Below are 15,228 nucleotides of genomic sequence, written 5' to 3'. Positions count from 1 at the left end.
CGCGCGGCGGGGCCGGGCGGGGCCGGGAGCGTCACTCGGGCGGGGCTGGGGCTACCGGGCGTTCCCCAGCCGAGGTGGGCAGTAAAGGGGCAGCCCCGTGGCGGAGGAGCGGGAGCCTCGGACAATGTTTGATCGCAGAATCACAGATTGGTCAGGGTTGGAAGGGACCCCCGGAGATAATCTCGTCTTCCTTCGTAAGGACCATCCCCTCCTCGGTTTGAGAGCCTGAAGAGCACTGTCCTACATCAACCATCTGCTAAAAGCCATGCAGGAGGTGGTACTCGTGCAATTAACCAAGTAACGTAACACGAGAAGATTTTTGGTACGCTAACATTGGCAGCACTAGCTCTGTGAGATAAAAAAGTTTGTTGCTACTACATAAGAATTTATGAACACTACATTTCAATGGTCTTTCTCTTATTTTGACATGTTGACACCTTCTTGATGTCAAACTAATCCTGTACTTGCATTTCTGCGCTTCTTATATACAGGGTGTTTCAAAAAGGTAGGCCCAGTTTGAAAGCACTGTATTTGACGATGGCAACATGTTACAATTACACAAAAATTTACAAATGGTTTAATGAGTAATCAGGTTGAAATAACTGGAAACTCTGTGCCCTGCCCTTTCAAGTGGGCAGTTAGTGGTTGCAGAGATACAGCAATTTCAAATTGGGGCCATCTTTCTGAAACACCCTGTATAACCTGCAGCCCTTTAGCCTCCTATAGAACAACACCACTTCTATCACCACCACGTTTATAAACATATGCAAGACACTTAGCAAAGCTTTCCTTTGGCTATGAGAACCTAAAGCTGCAGCCAGCAGAAGGCAACATGACTTCCAAAAAAAATCCTTTCTTCACAAACGAAAAATGGGCTCCTGTCCTACAGCTCTCCCCGAACACTTGTTAGAGAACACACTGCCTTAGCTTATTGAATTATTTAGTATACTGCTGTCCTGGTTTTGTTAAAAACAAGACCAGTTCTCTTTTAGTGAATTTTCCTTTCAGCTAAGTTCTTCTAAGTAACTGCACTTTCCTGAAGTCAGCTGCACGTTTTTTGAGATGCTGGTCGCTCCAGGACTGATGAGATGACCAGTGGAATGCACAAGAAGCTCATGTTTAGATTTATTACTGTAACAACCAGGAATTCTGATAAGATTTCACATGAAAGCGGTGTATTTGCAAGGAGGGGCGGACAGAACAGGTGACTAAAACTGACGGAGTATTCCATCCCATACGCATCATATACCCTATAAAAGAGGGAGATCATGAGGGTCTCACTCTCTTCAACCATGGCTGGCATCTGGAGAGGAGCTTGTCACCCATGCCTGGGATCCAAGGCCTAAGACTCTGCATCCCTGAATCCAGTTCCAGTTTGCTGTAAAGTCCTGCCCAGGACTTCTGGGTGCCTGCCCTGCAGCCACTGGAGCCACGTCTTCTCCGCACAGGACATTCAAGATTGGTTTTGTCTATTTTGTACCATTTTCCCTATTTATTAGTAGCATTAGTAAAGCCTTTAAAACCTTTACAACTTGGAGTCTCTTTTTCTTCCTCCTTATCACTTTTTCCTATCTGAGGGGAGGGCAAGAGAGGGGGTAACAGAGAGCATCTGCCACGGTTTATTGTCACCTTGCAATTAAACCTTGACAACTGCTTTTTGTAGAACTTGTTTAGAAACTGCTAATATAGAATTTGCGTAGCATAAGTAAGTTTGCTTAGCATAACTTCTGTAAGCTGTGAAACTTTGAACTTTCTGTATTGTAAATAAAGGCCTGAGAGTCTTCAAGCTAGAGAGGATAATGGCAGCTGCATACCTGGAGGTAAGTAATGGAACAGAACTGCACCTAACAGAAGACAAACCAGAGGAATGTTTTGGCTGTTGCCAAGAACCTATGTTCTACAACTGCAGGTGAAAAACAGCAAATGAAGGCCAGAGGTTTAACTGACAGCCTGCCCAATAAAAATGAAGAGATGCAATGAAGAACAGTGAGACTCCAGACCCAAATTTTGCAGTTGGCCCAGAGTGACAGGCAGGGGGTGGTGGCTTGGACTGTGGGGGTATAATTGTCACAGATTTTCCTCTGCTGAGGGTCCCCTCTTCAGGAAACACCCAGTTCAAGCTGCCAACACTGTACCTTGTGAATAAATTTTTTATTTTAGAAGAATTTCTGGAATCCATGCCCGAGTCCCTGCTATGAGAAACCTAGGGAAAAGGAACTTTTCTCACATACTTTACAGCTGGCACAGCCCTGGCCATCAAAAGACAACGGCCAGGGGCAGACCAGATTATTCCTGTAAGGGGCTGTAACACCTTCAAAGCAAATTCATCTTGCTACCATACACACATTGCAGGGGAGTTCTGTAAGTTTTTATACCGGCACCTGAAACACCTTATCTCATGAAGAGACTCAGAAGAGTTCATCTTCTTTTCCCACTAATGTGAATTGTTGTAGCAACTGTCAAGAGGACACATGGTTTAGGCACCACAGGGGAGCCTGGCCAGTTTATACAGCCCCGCCCGCTTCTTTTACTGCTTCTTATGGGTCCTGCATCAATGGATCTTCCCAATCCCTTTGAACCTGCTGGTACTATCTGCCTCCTATGGCAATAAATCTCAGGAGCTCACCATTGTGTGAAGTACTACCTCAATCTGTTTCACGTGGAGGAGTGCCCCTTAAACTAGTATTTGTACGTGGTGAATAGTATTTCTGCATTCACTTGACTCATGGCTTTGAAGATTTTGTAAACCTTCACCTTTTTTCCTCTCAGTCTTCTCATCTCCAGAGTGAAGTCTTGTCACCGTTTATTGCAGAACAACAATAAATTGTAGCAGATGGTCTCTATTAAACCCCCTGCTTCACCCACTAAGGAAAGGCCATAGGAGGACAAGAGAAAGCGACTTACAAGCTGGAAAGTTAAACCCAAGCTTTACTAATAATACTAATAAACAAAGAAACACTATACAACACCAAGACTGAATTTCCTGGAGCAACACGGGGGCCATGGCAAGCCGCTAGCAGAGGCTGCAGGGCAGACACGAGGAAGTCCTGGACTAGATTACACATTAGACAGAAACAGGATTCAGGAGGGCATGGATTGCAACCAGGATCAGGATTGCAGGCAAGAGAACAGGCAGGGTCTTCTTCACATGGCGGACATGGACAAATAAAGTGAGACCTTCATGACCTCTCAGCTTTTAAACTGTGTATTATGTGTATGGCATGGAATACCTCATTGGTCAATTTGGGTCACCTGTTCTGTCCAACCCTCCCTGCAAGTACGACCCACTCACTTATGGGAAATAAGGAGTTTAGCCTGTTTCTCTGAAAATAAGCCAGGGTCTTGTTAATTTTTGCTCCAAAACTTATTACTTTTTTACATCTATACCTGCCTGGACACTATTTAAATTGTCTTCTTAAATGAACTGTAACTAGGGCTTATTTTTGGAGTAGGACTTATGTTTTGAGCATCCTCAAAAATCCAGAAAAATCATGCTAAGGCTTATTTTCAGGGTAGGTCTTATTTTCAGGGAAACAAGTATCAGCAGCCTTGGCCACTACAGCAATAAAAGATAAACCTGGGCCTTTTCTGCATACCATTCCTACCATTAGCTCAGTCAAACTGTAAACATCAGGTGTTATCAGCTCTATAGTGGACAGTGTTTGGAAAACATGCAGCCCACTTCAGAAAAATGCAGTTACTTAGAAGAACTTACCTGAAGGAAAAATTGTCTGAAAGAGAACTGGTCTTGTTTTAACCAAAACCTAGACAAGAGTCCCAGCATTTTCAGTCTCTCCTCACAAAGCAGATGTTCCATTCACCTGATCACATTAGTTGCCCTTCTTTTAACTCCACTATGGACTCCCTCCAAATGTAGAAACTGGAACTGCCCAATACCAAAAACCTGAGTCCACTAGTTTTACACAAGAGCAAAGCAGCACCACCAGTCTTGTTCACAATACCCTTTCATGAGACGCCTACCTAATATTTTGATGCAGCTTCACATTGTGGTTCATGTTTTCAGAAGAACTGTCAAAGGTCTCTGCCCTGAGCTGTAACTACAATTTGCTGAACTACAACTTCAGTACCATCTATAGTCTGATAAATGATTTACACCTCAAATGCATAAAACTTTACTGGGACTCATCTACCACTTTTGTCCATGGAAGGATCTCACAAAACTGCACTCCTGCCACTGGACCAATGTTAGACCGCTTGAGAAAGCTAGGTATTGTCTGCAAACTTGGGTAGTTTCATTGTTCATTCACTCCTCTCAATCGTGGCTAAACCTGCTGAATAAAATCACTCAAGGACTTCCAGTACTGAAATGTTTCCTCCTCCTAAGAGGAGCCCATTAAGTCTTAACTCTTCACTTCCTATCCTTCTCAATTCATAAAAGGATTCCTTATGTTCCTCTGGAACCAACACCCATTTCTCCATGTAACAAAATACTTCAAAAGTTTATCAAAGGGGCACCATAAGCCTACAAATTCTGTGAAGGGATGGGAAACGCGACAACAAAAATTTATTCCTTTCATATTATATTTGGCTTATGTAGGAAGGTTTTGGTAATGGGGTGGCTTCTGCGAGAAGATTCCCCTGTGTCCAAGAGAACCATTTCCAGTCAGCTCCAAGATGGACCCATTGCTGGTCAAGGCTGGGCCCATCAGTAACAGCAGTAGTGTCTCTGGGATAACACATTTAAAAAGGGAAAATAACTGCTACACAACAGCAGCTGAAAGAGAGAACGTGTGAGAGAAGCAACCCTACAGATACCGAGGTCAGTGGAGAAGGAGGGCAGAAGGTGCTCCAGGCACTGGAGCAGAGACTCCCCTGCAGCCTGCGGTGAAGACCATAGTAAGATCGGCTGTCCCCTGCAGCCCATGTGGAGGTCCATTGGTGAGGAGACACCCACCTGCAGGCCAGGGAGGACCACACACCAGAGCAGATGGATGTGCCCAAAGAAGGCTGTGACCCCATGGGAAGCCTGTGCTGGAGCAGGCTCCTGGCAGAACCTATGGCCCTGCAGAGAGAGGAGCTCAGGATGGAGCAGGTTTGCTGGCAGGACTTGTGACCCCATGGAGAACCCAGGCTGTGGAGCAGTCTGTTCCTGAAGGACTGCATGCCATGGAAGAGACCCACACTGGGGCAGTTTGTGAAGAACTGCAGCCCATGGGAAAGACCCAGCTTGGAAAAGTTCTCCAAGTCTCCTGTGGGTGGGACCCCAGGCCAGAGCAGGGAAGAGGGTGAGGAGGAAGGTTTGGCGGAGACAACGTGACAATGTGTGAAGTGACTGCAACCCACATTCCCCATCCCCCTGTGCTGCTGGTAGAAGCTGGAGAAACTGAGACTCAAGGGAAGAAGGCATGGGTGGGGGAAAAGGTGTGTGAATATTAGTTCTTATTTCTTCTTTTCCTACTCTATTTGACTGGCAATAAATTAAATTAATTTGCTCCAGCCGAGTCTGTTTTTGCCTGTGACTGTTATTGCTGGGTGATCTCCCTGCCATTATCTTGACCCAAGAGCCTTTTTTTCCCCACCTTCACAGTTGAGGAGGGGAAGTGATAAAGCAGCTTGACTGGCACCTGGTGGCCAGCGAGGGTCAACCCACCACAACCATCCAAGCATTATTGTATCTCACGGTTGTAGCCTTTTCAAAGGGAAATAAAAGCAAAAATACACTTTGAAGTCAGTCAGTCCATCACTGAATTTGAACAAATGCAACTTCAAGTATTTTTACTGCAAAATAATAATACAAAATCGTATTTGGAAGCACTTTGTCTTAAACACAGCTTTACACAGCTCTAATCTGTTTAAGACTTTTTTCTTATATAGAGGTTTAAGAGTCTTAATACTGTTAACAATAAAAGATTACATTGCAGTCACTGTGATCAGTTCAGCTGACATATAGTAAGGAATACACTCCATCCTTTGCTTTTCATGTGTGTAGTTTGATTTTTTTTTCTGGCTGATAAAAATTTAAGATAGTGTAAAGAAAATGTAAGAGTTAATACATTACTTATTCAGCAACCAAATATGGTTCAACTTCCCAGTTTCCTAGTTTATCTAAAGGTATACAAATTCTATAACAGAGCTCTAGCATACATTTAGCATACCTGCTTTCTGAACACCTTCATTACTATAATTTCAATCTGAGCTATTAATAAGAATTCTTTCTTCCTTCTTTCTCCCTGAAGCATGCATGTATTGTCTAGTAGTCTGTACCATCCCGATCCTTGATCTCTACACAACACATATACTTAATCTTGTTGGAGATGCACCTGCATTCTCTCCATCTTATTCCCCCATGTTTTCCAGCAACCTGATTTCTCTTTAGGTGTTCGGGTTTTTTTAAAATATCCATTCCCAACTGCTCCAATCAATACAAAACACAAAAACTACTTGACAAACACCACAGAGGTATTTAGCAAGTCTAAGTAAGTTCAGTTATGATGTATTCAATAACAGTTTCAGGTCCTGAGTAAGCAGTGTAAAAGCTTATACAACCTTAGATCTAGTATTAGCTAACATATAGCTAATTCCTCTATGTCTAACAGCAGTTAGAAGCTCATAAAAATAGGGGTAAACACTGTCATTTCTATATGAACATTTCAAATTGCATTAATCCATGTTCAAATATGCATATTAATCCAACAGAACTGCATATTTATATTTTAGTTTTGGATGCTTAACATGTTTATATTCTTTAAAATGTACATATTCAATCATATTTAAAGATCAACAAAACACAATTGATTAATGGCATTTTAAAGAATAATGCACTGTCGATACTACTCAACAACATCTGAGGCTTACGGAATTAATAGTCGCTACAAATCCACTTGTGTTGTATGAACTACTATTGTAGACGTACACAACATCTGCTCAGTTGGTTGGCTTGCCAAGTCTAACAGTCTTGGGGTTTTCAATTCATATGAAGTGGAACCCAGGCTTTTACATTATGCTGTAACCTGCTGATCTACAATAAAAATGAAAAGTATACATTTAACCTGTAGTGTCATTCTCTGTCTGCACATGACATCACTGTACATACTGCATGTAACGTACTGTATATTAGAAACTAATAGACCAACATGTCTGCTTTCATTGATGTTTTGCCCCATGTTCCTTCTGCTCCCCTCTTTGTTTTTCTTTATTATTTCATCATCAGATAACAGTGGATTCACCTATTATTTCAGAACATCCAGCTTCAAGGAACTTAAAATTATAGATTATGGTGACTTAAAGTAATGGACAAATGTGTATAAGGATAATAATACATAAGGAGAAATAGATCTACATAATCCTTGCAGTATTTCCACATAAAAAGATTAGCTTTTTGTTAAGTTGGAATGGGATAAGCAGATACAATTTACAGTAACATTACTTACTTCCTTCCCTCAGCTTTTTTAATTCTTGCATTGTATCACTATACACAAAAGATAAAAGCTCCTCTTGTGATTTTGTTCCATCCAAATAAACTAAAAGATGAAAGAAAAAGTTTTCATGAGTTCTGTGCCAGTTATCTGTAATAGCAATTGGCAAAGTCTTCAGTATTCCTATGGGTGCCATCAGAACCGATTTAAAAATAAAAACCAAGAACAGTACCTCTCTTTTTTTTTTTTAATTTCCCAAATTCATTTTACATGTTAAAAATAACATAAGGGGAAAATATTCTAGTTATAATATTATATATTCTAGTTATAAAATTCTAGAGCAATGGAATAATTCAGCAGAAAGGTACATATGCAGTGGAAGAACTCAGGTTCTTCCTCAGTTTCAGGGTTTGAGAAAGTCAAGGCAGGGCACTGCAGTTCCCATTCTCACTGTACAGTAAGAAGCAGTGCACTATTCTTTCTGCTGATGAAGAGTAACCTGACATCTCTTTCCTCTGCCCGCCCTCCCTCAGGCCCTGCCTTCCCGAAGAAGGCAGTCCAAGAGCTGTACAAGTGTGAACAGCACACAAGCCCATGGCAGTGCCTTATCAGCTGGCTCAGCTTGGACACTTCTTCTGCAAGACTGATGGCTGTAGTTTGCACATCCAGCACCTAGAAAGTATCTTCAGCCTTCAGCAGGATTTCAATTCTGTTCTGAAGAATTCAGCTAGTGCAACAGCTATTGTCTCAGAAGCTTCCTGTTTAGCCATACACATGTATGCACACGTACACACATGAACTAGCTTGTTAAAAGGACTTAGCAATCAGAACATTTCTATTTTTTAACTTCATAGTTATCATTATTAAAAAAGAAAAAACAAAAGCCCTATAGACATGAAAAATAAAACAACAAAAGCTCCAAACCTACTGTCCAAGTGCCACAAAAAATTTGAAGAAAACTTTGTCTCATTCAAAAAGCCCTACAACCCAACAAAAACTGCACAAGTAACACACTTAAGCGTATCAGAAGTTTAAAATTAAGGGTACCATACCAACGTTACTTGCATTCTCTTCCAATTCATTTTTATATTTCAGATACATAGGCCACACGTGTCCATCGAAGTACCCCGGTGTATCTGCTGGCTGATAGACTCTGGTGCTACACAAAAATATATTTGCTTTCCCGTACATGCATTACATTTTTTTCCTAGTGTCAGATGGTTTAATAAGAGCATCTAACCAAAACAGTAAAAAAAACAGACTAGCAGGCTGCATAACTGCTGCAGTAAAGGAGGCTCTTTTGTTTTAATATAATCTGCTAACTCATCTACTTCTGCCAAACAAATTACATTTAAGATAAGGTAAAAGTTTAGTTTGTTTTCTAATTGAAAAAGGTACTAATTATAACTTAAGCTGCACTGAAAATATTAACAAAACAAATTACTTTTTCTTTTTTTATTTGGTATACAGGTTTATCAAGTGTTAAATTACTAGCAGTTTTGTCTAGTCACTTCCAGCCTGAACACTGAAGTCCTTTAGAGGTGAGTCTAGCGAGCAACCAAGAAGCAGAACTAACCAAAGCCATCTGAATGGAGGATTTCTTCACTCAGCCAGATGAATCTGACTTTGTGCACATGTATTGCTCCAATCTGGAGGCAAGTCAGACACTGTCTCAATACTCTAAATCAGGTATATGGTACAGCCAATGCACGGTTTAAACAAAGTATACACTAAAATCACATATGGACATTGTTACTTTAACAATAATCATCACATAGCTGTATCCAACCAAGGGTAATACTGCCTAATATATTTTTAATGGTTTCTCATTTTAAACATAGTTTAACTCCAATACACAGTCAGTAATCTCAAATAAATTATCCGGACAATAAATTCTATTTTCAGTGTTTGTTAAAAAATTAACACTTAAATATCCCTGTGCTCTAAAACAAAAACAAAACAAAACACCAAAACAAGCAAAAAATAACTCTATACATCTCAGCATGCTATTGTTAATGTTGGTTAAATACCCACACAGTTTTCACTGGGAATCATAGAGGACAGACGACCTTAATAGCTTATGTTTGGCAAGAACCAAAGAAAAGCTAGTACAAAAGAACCACTCCAGGTTAGGGAATACAGTGAACCCCTGTGAGCAATAACTGCATAACCTTACCTTCTTCTCCTTTTGCACTCTTCATAAGGAAGCGTCAAAAAATATCTTCTATTCCACAGATCATTAAGTGGCCTAAGATAATAATATATTTAGTTCCCTCTTCCTTTTTAGGGCAGCTTTGAATATATTAGGTTACAGAATACTGCTTACTCATAATTGTATAGCAGAAAGCCTTCAACAATCAAAATATAAACATCTTCGGTATTTTTCAGATTGTCACATGTATTCTGTGGCTTTTCTGTCCCAGCACCTGAGCTTGTTGGGCTTTTTATCCAATCATGAATACTTTTCACCATTTCATCCATATAGAGGGCATCAAGTACTAGATGAAAACAGGAAGTTAGGCACCCCTTAAAAACAAGGAATAAAACCAAACCAAAACCCCAAGTACCCCTAGGTTAATCAGTAAGAATCAAATAATCTACATGCAAGTCTGAACAAAAGGGAACAGGATTACCCCAAAAATCCTCACTTATGCATATAAGTAGTTCCATGTTCACAACTGATGATACTCTGAAACTAAAGCTTTCCCCAGGATTGGGGTATTTCTGGTGAGTGTGGTGTCTTTGTGGCACAAAAAAAGTGTGTAAACAAACTTCACAGCCGTCCTCTTGACAATAGGAACTTCAGGGAGCATTCTGCTAGTCCACAAAAATTGTAAAAACTTACCCTTCTGTCAGTTGTCACTGACACAGATGTAAAAGGCAGGCACTGAAAATTATTTGCTTTGGGTTTTTATCGGGTTCAGATATTTGGAGGGTGGGGACGGATGGATTGAAAGTAGGATGGCATACAAAGCAAAACAATAAAACACAGCACCTGTTTTTATCTGTAGACAAGTAAGAATATATTGAATAAATACTGAATAGTAGAGAGAAGGCAGCCTTTGAGATAACATAAGAGAGAACACATTTTAGAGGAGCTTTCATGAGCAGCATTAAATCCAGATATTTGAACCAGAATGTTCAATTTATCCCTCCACTTACACATTCCAGTTTCATGAAGTCTAGAAGCTGAGCCAGAGACTTCATAGGTGGTAAGAGTCAGTTTTCAGGTACAATTTAAGGTTCTGGCCAATGTTCTGAGTAATACATTTTGTGATCACCAAGTATCAGAGATTAGCTAATACGGAACTCTTCACAACTAGATATGACCTGAATCAAAGCACTGGCTTAAAATGGATCTGGATCTAGAAGTCTATAAAAGTAAATTGTTACATTGAGCCAGCATTAACTGTGAACTTCAAAACATTTGGCCTCTATGTGAGATCTAACATGAAATAAAGGTATCAGGATTAGACCCAAGTTTTGACTGATGTGTAATATGACAATGAAAAAGACTCAGTGCTGATAGCCCATGAGTTCATTATCAAAGTGAAAAAAAAAAAAAAATCATTACATAGCAAGTGATGAGGTTAAGCTTATGCCAGTGCTGCAAGCCAAGGCTTTTAACAGTACTTTTTGCTAGTGCACCAGACACAACTGTAGAAATACAGGAAAAGATTCAAAAGAGAAAAGGAAAGGTCAAGCAGTAACTTGAGCTATTCACTAGTTGAGCAAGTTTCCTTATTTATTCCAGTGAGCTGAAAGAAACGGAGAAAAGGATTGCTCTGAAACAACCATTTGGTTATTGCCATGCTCAGAAGGGAAGAGGGGCGCAGGGTGGAGTGGAAGAAGTGTTGAAGCTGAGCACAACAGAATTTCAGCACAGTGTTTAAAAGCAACACAAGCTACTGACCATCATAGAGCTTAAATCCACGTTCATCTGTTTCTACTTCAGACTCTGGCTGAAGGGGAAAAAAAATAGAATATTTTCAAGGCCACTTTTATTACCACTGTCACAGATATATGCTCTTCAGTTACAAACATAAGGGTTATACACTTTTGTATCCCAATTCATTATATTTATCTTCAAAATTAAACTGCTGTATACAACTGTTAAAATACAAATACTTCACTTATAGTAACAAACTCTCCAAATCACACCTCTTAAGTTCATTAGCGCTTTACTCCAGAAATAAGAACTGCTTCACCCTCCTTAACAAACACCAATGCAAAAGTTGTTTTTCTGTTTTGATAAAGAACTACTTATTGCTGTATGGATGTAGGTTTAACACACTATCATTAAACTGAATAGCACAAAGTAAATTGAAACATGCATCCAACGTATACCTGTTTCTTATTTAAAAAAGGTATCAAAGAAGATAGTAAACTTCTTTTTACTGAGTATACTCAGTGGTTTTGGCCACTGAAAGTTCAATTACCCCAGTGCTCTCTTTCTTTGTTTTTCTCATGAAGTCAACATTATTTTAAGAAGTATACATTTTAAAAGTTTATCGATAGGAGAACTGAAAAGAGAAGAAATTATAGTAAAATCTACTCAAGACTACTTTTACCTATCAGTTTTTTCCGTCAATAGTGTTACCTTAAAGAAGTCATCTTGAGAGATTATATCACAGTTGGGAAGCATTTTCTTAAGCTTTCCTGCCAGCGTTGTTTTCCCCCCATTTGTTACACTGAGTTACAAAACATAGTAAAAACTGCATGAATAAAAAAAAAATATCAATCTTTTAAACATATGTACAAGCTCACACACAAATGACACAATCCAAACTCCCTAAGAATGTATCCACATTAAATACTCTCTACCTCTAGAAATTTTCTGGAAGGTTCCAACAGCTTTCAGACAGTAAATCTACCAGTTCCAGGAAAGAGGTTAGAAAGAGGTGGTAACTGGCATCTCCAGCTGAGACAGAACAATTCCTTAAGAGTTACGTGCCATAAAATGAGACAAATACATGTGTATTTGTAATCTATTTTCAAAAAATATACATGCAGAAATAGAAATTACATCATTCTGAAAGGAAGATCAATCTTGAGCTGTAGAGGAAATTTAATTTGCTAATACTTACCCTCCAAGGCCAATAACCCATACTTTCATAGTTTATTTTCTTGTCAGTTCTTCCTTTTCACTGTCAAAAATAGCAGCCATTGAAAACTCTTAACAAGCAAAGCAGCTATTATATTAAAAAATACCAATTATAGATAAGACTTATTTTGTGTCCTTTTGTCTTTTTTTTTTTTTAATTTTGCAAAGCTACTGTCAGCAGCTCAACTGCTTGTTCTAATGCTAAAAAAAGCCTGCAACATAGATGCCACATCACAGATTTCAATGCATGCTACCTTAGAAAGTATTTTTGTCATCTTGGGGAAACTCTGAGAGTTCTACCAATATTAACATCACAGGAGTCCCTAAAGAAAAGCACAATTGCTAACTCAAGTATTAACAGTATAAAAAAAGACTAAGTAAACAGAAGCTGTGGTGGCAAAACAAACACACAAAAAAAACTTGAAAAAGAAACAGGAGACATGCTGAGGAGAAAGATGTTTTAAAAATTTCATTAATGGTTATAAGAAACCCTACATTAAAATACTGTTTCATGAATCTGGTCTCAGCAACATAAGAATTCACCACTCCCTTGTTGTCAGAGTTAACATCACAGACCATACAAGTGATCATCCTCTGCTCCAACACAGAATAATCTGTAAAGTCAGTTTAAGCCATCCTAGCTGACTTAGCACCGTCAAGGGCCAGGTAGCACTTGGTCTTCTCCAGGAAAGATCAAAACCGGAAAGTCTGAAAAAGGTTACATTTGTCTACCCATATCCCTGGTGCTGCCAAGAAACCAACCCTGCAGCTCTGGGTGGCTGAACACACTCAGCAGTCAGAGCTACCAGCAGACGCAATCTTGTCTTTCCCTGGCTCTTTTCCTAGAACTTTCTCCTGGATCAAGTGTTTGCAGAATCCATAGTGAACTGTAAAACTACTTCAGCTGAAAAACAGTTCTGTAAAGGGAGGTGAAGACTTGGTTTTCAGCTGAACAAATTCCCTCCAGTTTACCATCCAGTTACCTGTGCCTGCAAAAGTATGGTGTAGCAGGACAAGTAGTAATGAGGCTACTTCTCTTGCGACAACACTAGTCTACAGAGTTTGTCAAAGCAGTTTAACATTTGTCAAACATTGTTTTCCATGAGCACACACTAATTAATAACTATTCAATGGCATGCAAACACCCTGTTTTTCACTTGCTCTGTCCTCCTAGGTCACTTAAGGAGATAAGGCCTATGACACCTAAGACCTGAAAGGACTGAGTAGGTAACACCATCTCCTCTTCATGACAAACAATTATCAGTACTATACTACAAAAAGACTGTTACAGGGCATCAGTATGAAAGACACTATTTCTGTCAAAGTAACATTTAAAAATAATAATATCCTTTTGCTCTTGGTGTAATGACTGGAAGTTCAGGTCTGTGATGTGATCTTTGGATGGTTGCTCTATATGCTTTTTTTGTTAAAAAATAAAAAAAAAATATTAAAATTTATTAAAAAAGACATAATGACCAGTTCAAGTCATCATCAGTATTACAGCCATTGCTCTACAACGGTGCTGCATACCTACAGTAGCTAGCACTGGCAAGTTTTATAGGTTAGCATGAGGGGGTTTTCTAAGAAGTTCAGTGATGCATCACGTGTTTATGGTATCACCTATCTATTCATAGAGTGAAAACAGATGTTCTGTTCTCAGGCAATCACAATGCTTGGTCCATTTGAAAAAAAAAAAAGTTTTTTCTAAAAACCATCAGTAAGATTTGTGCTCCAAACGTCTAGCCTTTGTCCCACAAAAAAAGCTAGATAACAAACTAAATAACATCTGGACACATGCTGAGCTTTGGACTTTAATTTACGTCATAGTGTATGTGAAAGTCAGTCCCAGTTTCAGGCAAAACCCACCAGGATTAAAAAACTCCACAACTCCTCCTCCCTCTTCACTAATGTATAACATGAATTGCAAAAGCAAATTTGTCATCAGTGTTGCAACACAAAAATCCTAAATGACTCTACCCAGGCTCAGTTTAGCATTTTTAAACAGAACATAAACCTGTGATAACTCTAACGCAGACTTGCTATCACCCTGTTTTTACCAGCATGGCGTGACAAAGGTCCAGTACAGGGTTAACAGCTGAGGCGTGCTTCCCTCAAGGCACCACCGGACCCGGGTAGGAACCCCCTCTCCCGAGCACCATCACCGCACGCCCGGGCTGGCGGAGGCGCCAAGCGGTGTGCGCTCCGACTGCCACGGAGCCCCGCACCTCTCCCAGCGGTCACAACACCTCAGAGCCGCTGAGTTAACATTTAACCACCGCGTAAAGACACCGTGAGGGTACCCTGAGGAAACGGTCCCGGCCCAGGAGTTCCCACGCGGGCGCCCCGCCTCTTACTCCCGGTTACGGACCTGTCCGAGGCGCGCCCACCGCCGGGCCGGGTGTGGCAGCCCCCGCGGGCGGGACGCTTCTGTCACACGCCCGGTACAGGGCACTTCGCAACTCACCGGTGTCGCCCGGTCACGCCGCGGCCCGCCCGCCCGCCGGCCGCTCCGCAGATACTCGCCCGCACTCCTCGGGCACGGCCGCTGTCAACCGCCTCTTCGGCGCGAGACCCCACTGGCCACCCCCTCAGCCCGCTTTCCGTTCCTGCGCCCCGCCCGCCACGGCACCGGCGGGGAGGGGGAGAGAGTGGAGGGGAGGGGCGGGGCTTGGGCGAGCGCGGGGATTGGCTGGGCCCTGCCTGGGGCTGGCGAAGCGCCAGTGGCCGCCGCTGGGGGGCGCTGCCTGT

At 41.0% G+C, this 15,228-nt stretch overlaps 1 protein-coding gene across 6 annotated transcripts; it reads right to left on the bottom strand.

Moving 5' to 3' along the window:
* Positions 1-5,808: 5,808 nt before the first annotated feature.
* Positions 5,809-15,045, bottom strand: NMRK1 (nicotinamide riboside kinase 1). 6 transcript variants are annotated; one of them, XM_080363157.1, is made up of 9 exons: positions 14,945-15,044; positions 12,464-12,523; positions 11,977-12,067; positions 11,290-11,338; positions 9,703-9,874; positions 9,553-9,624; positions 8,429-8,535; positions 7,392-7,526; positions 5,809-6,979 (listed from the first exon to the last, which is right to left on the bottom strand). In XM_080363157.1, exons 2-9 carry the CDS (start codon positions 12,490-12,492, stop codon positions 6,960-6,962), a joined length of 675 nt encoding a protein of 224 aa, XP_080219283.1. In that variant the 5' UTR covers positions 12,493-12,523; positions 14,945-15,044; the 3' UTR covers positions 5,809-6,959. The 6 variants fall into 6 exon arrangements, with proteins under 6 accessions (XP_080219283.1, XP_080219285.1, XP_080219286.1 ...); XM_080363159.1 differs by having other exon boundaries at positions 7,392-7,481; XM_080363160.1 differs by having other exon boundaries at positions 11,977-12,091; positions 14,945-15,016.
* Positions 15,046-15,228: the final 183 nt, after the last annotated feature.

Source organism: Nesoenas mayeri, assembly GCF_963082525.1.
Source record: "Nesoenas mayeri genome assembly, chromosome: Z".
NCBI lineage: Eukaryota > Metazoa > Chordata > Aves > Columbiformes > Columbidae > Nesoenas > Nesoenas mayeri.
Note: the sequence above shows the minus strand (reverse complement) of the source record. Positions and strands in the feature narration are given on the sequence as shown.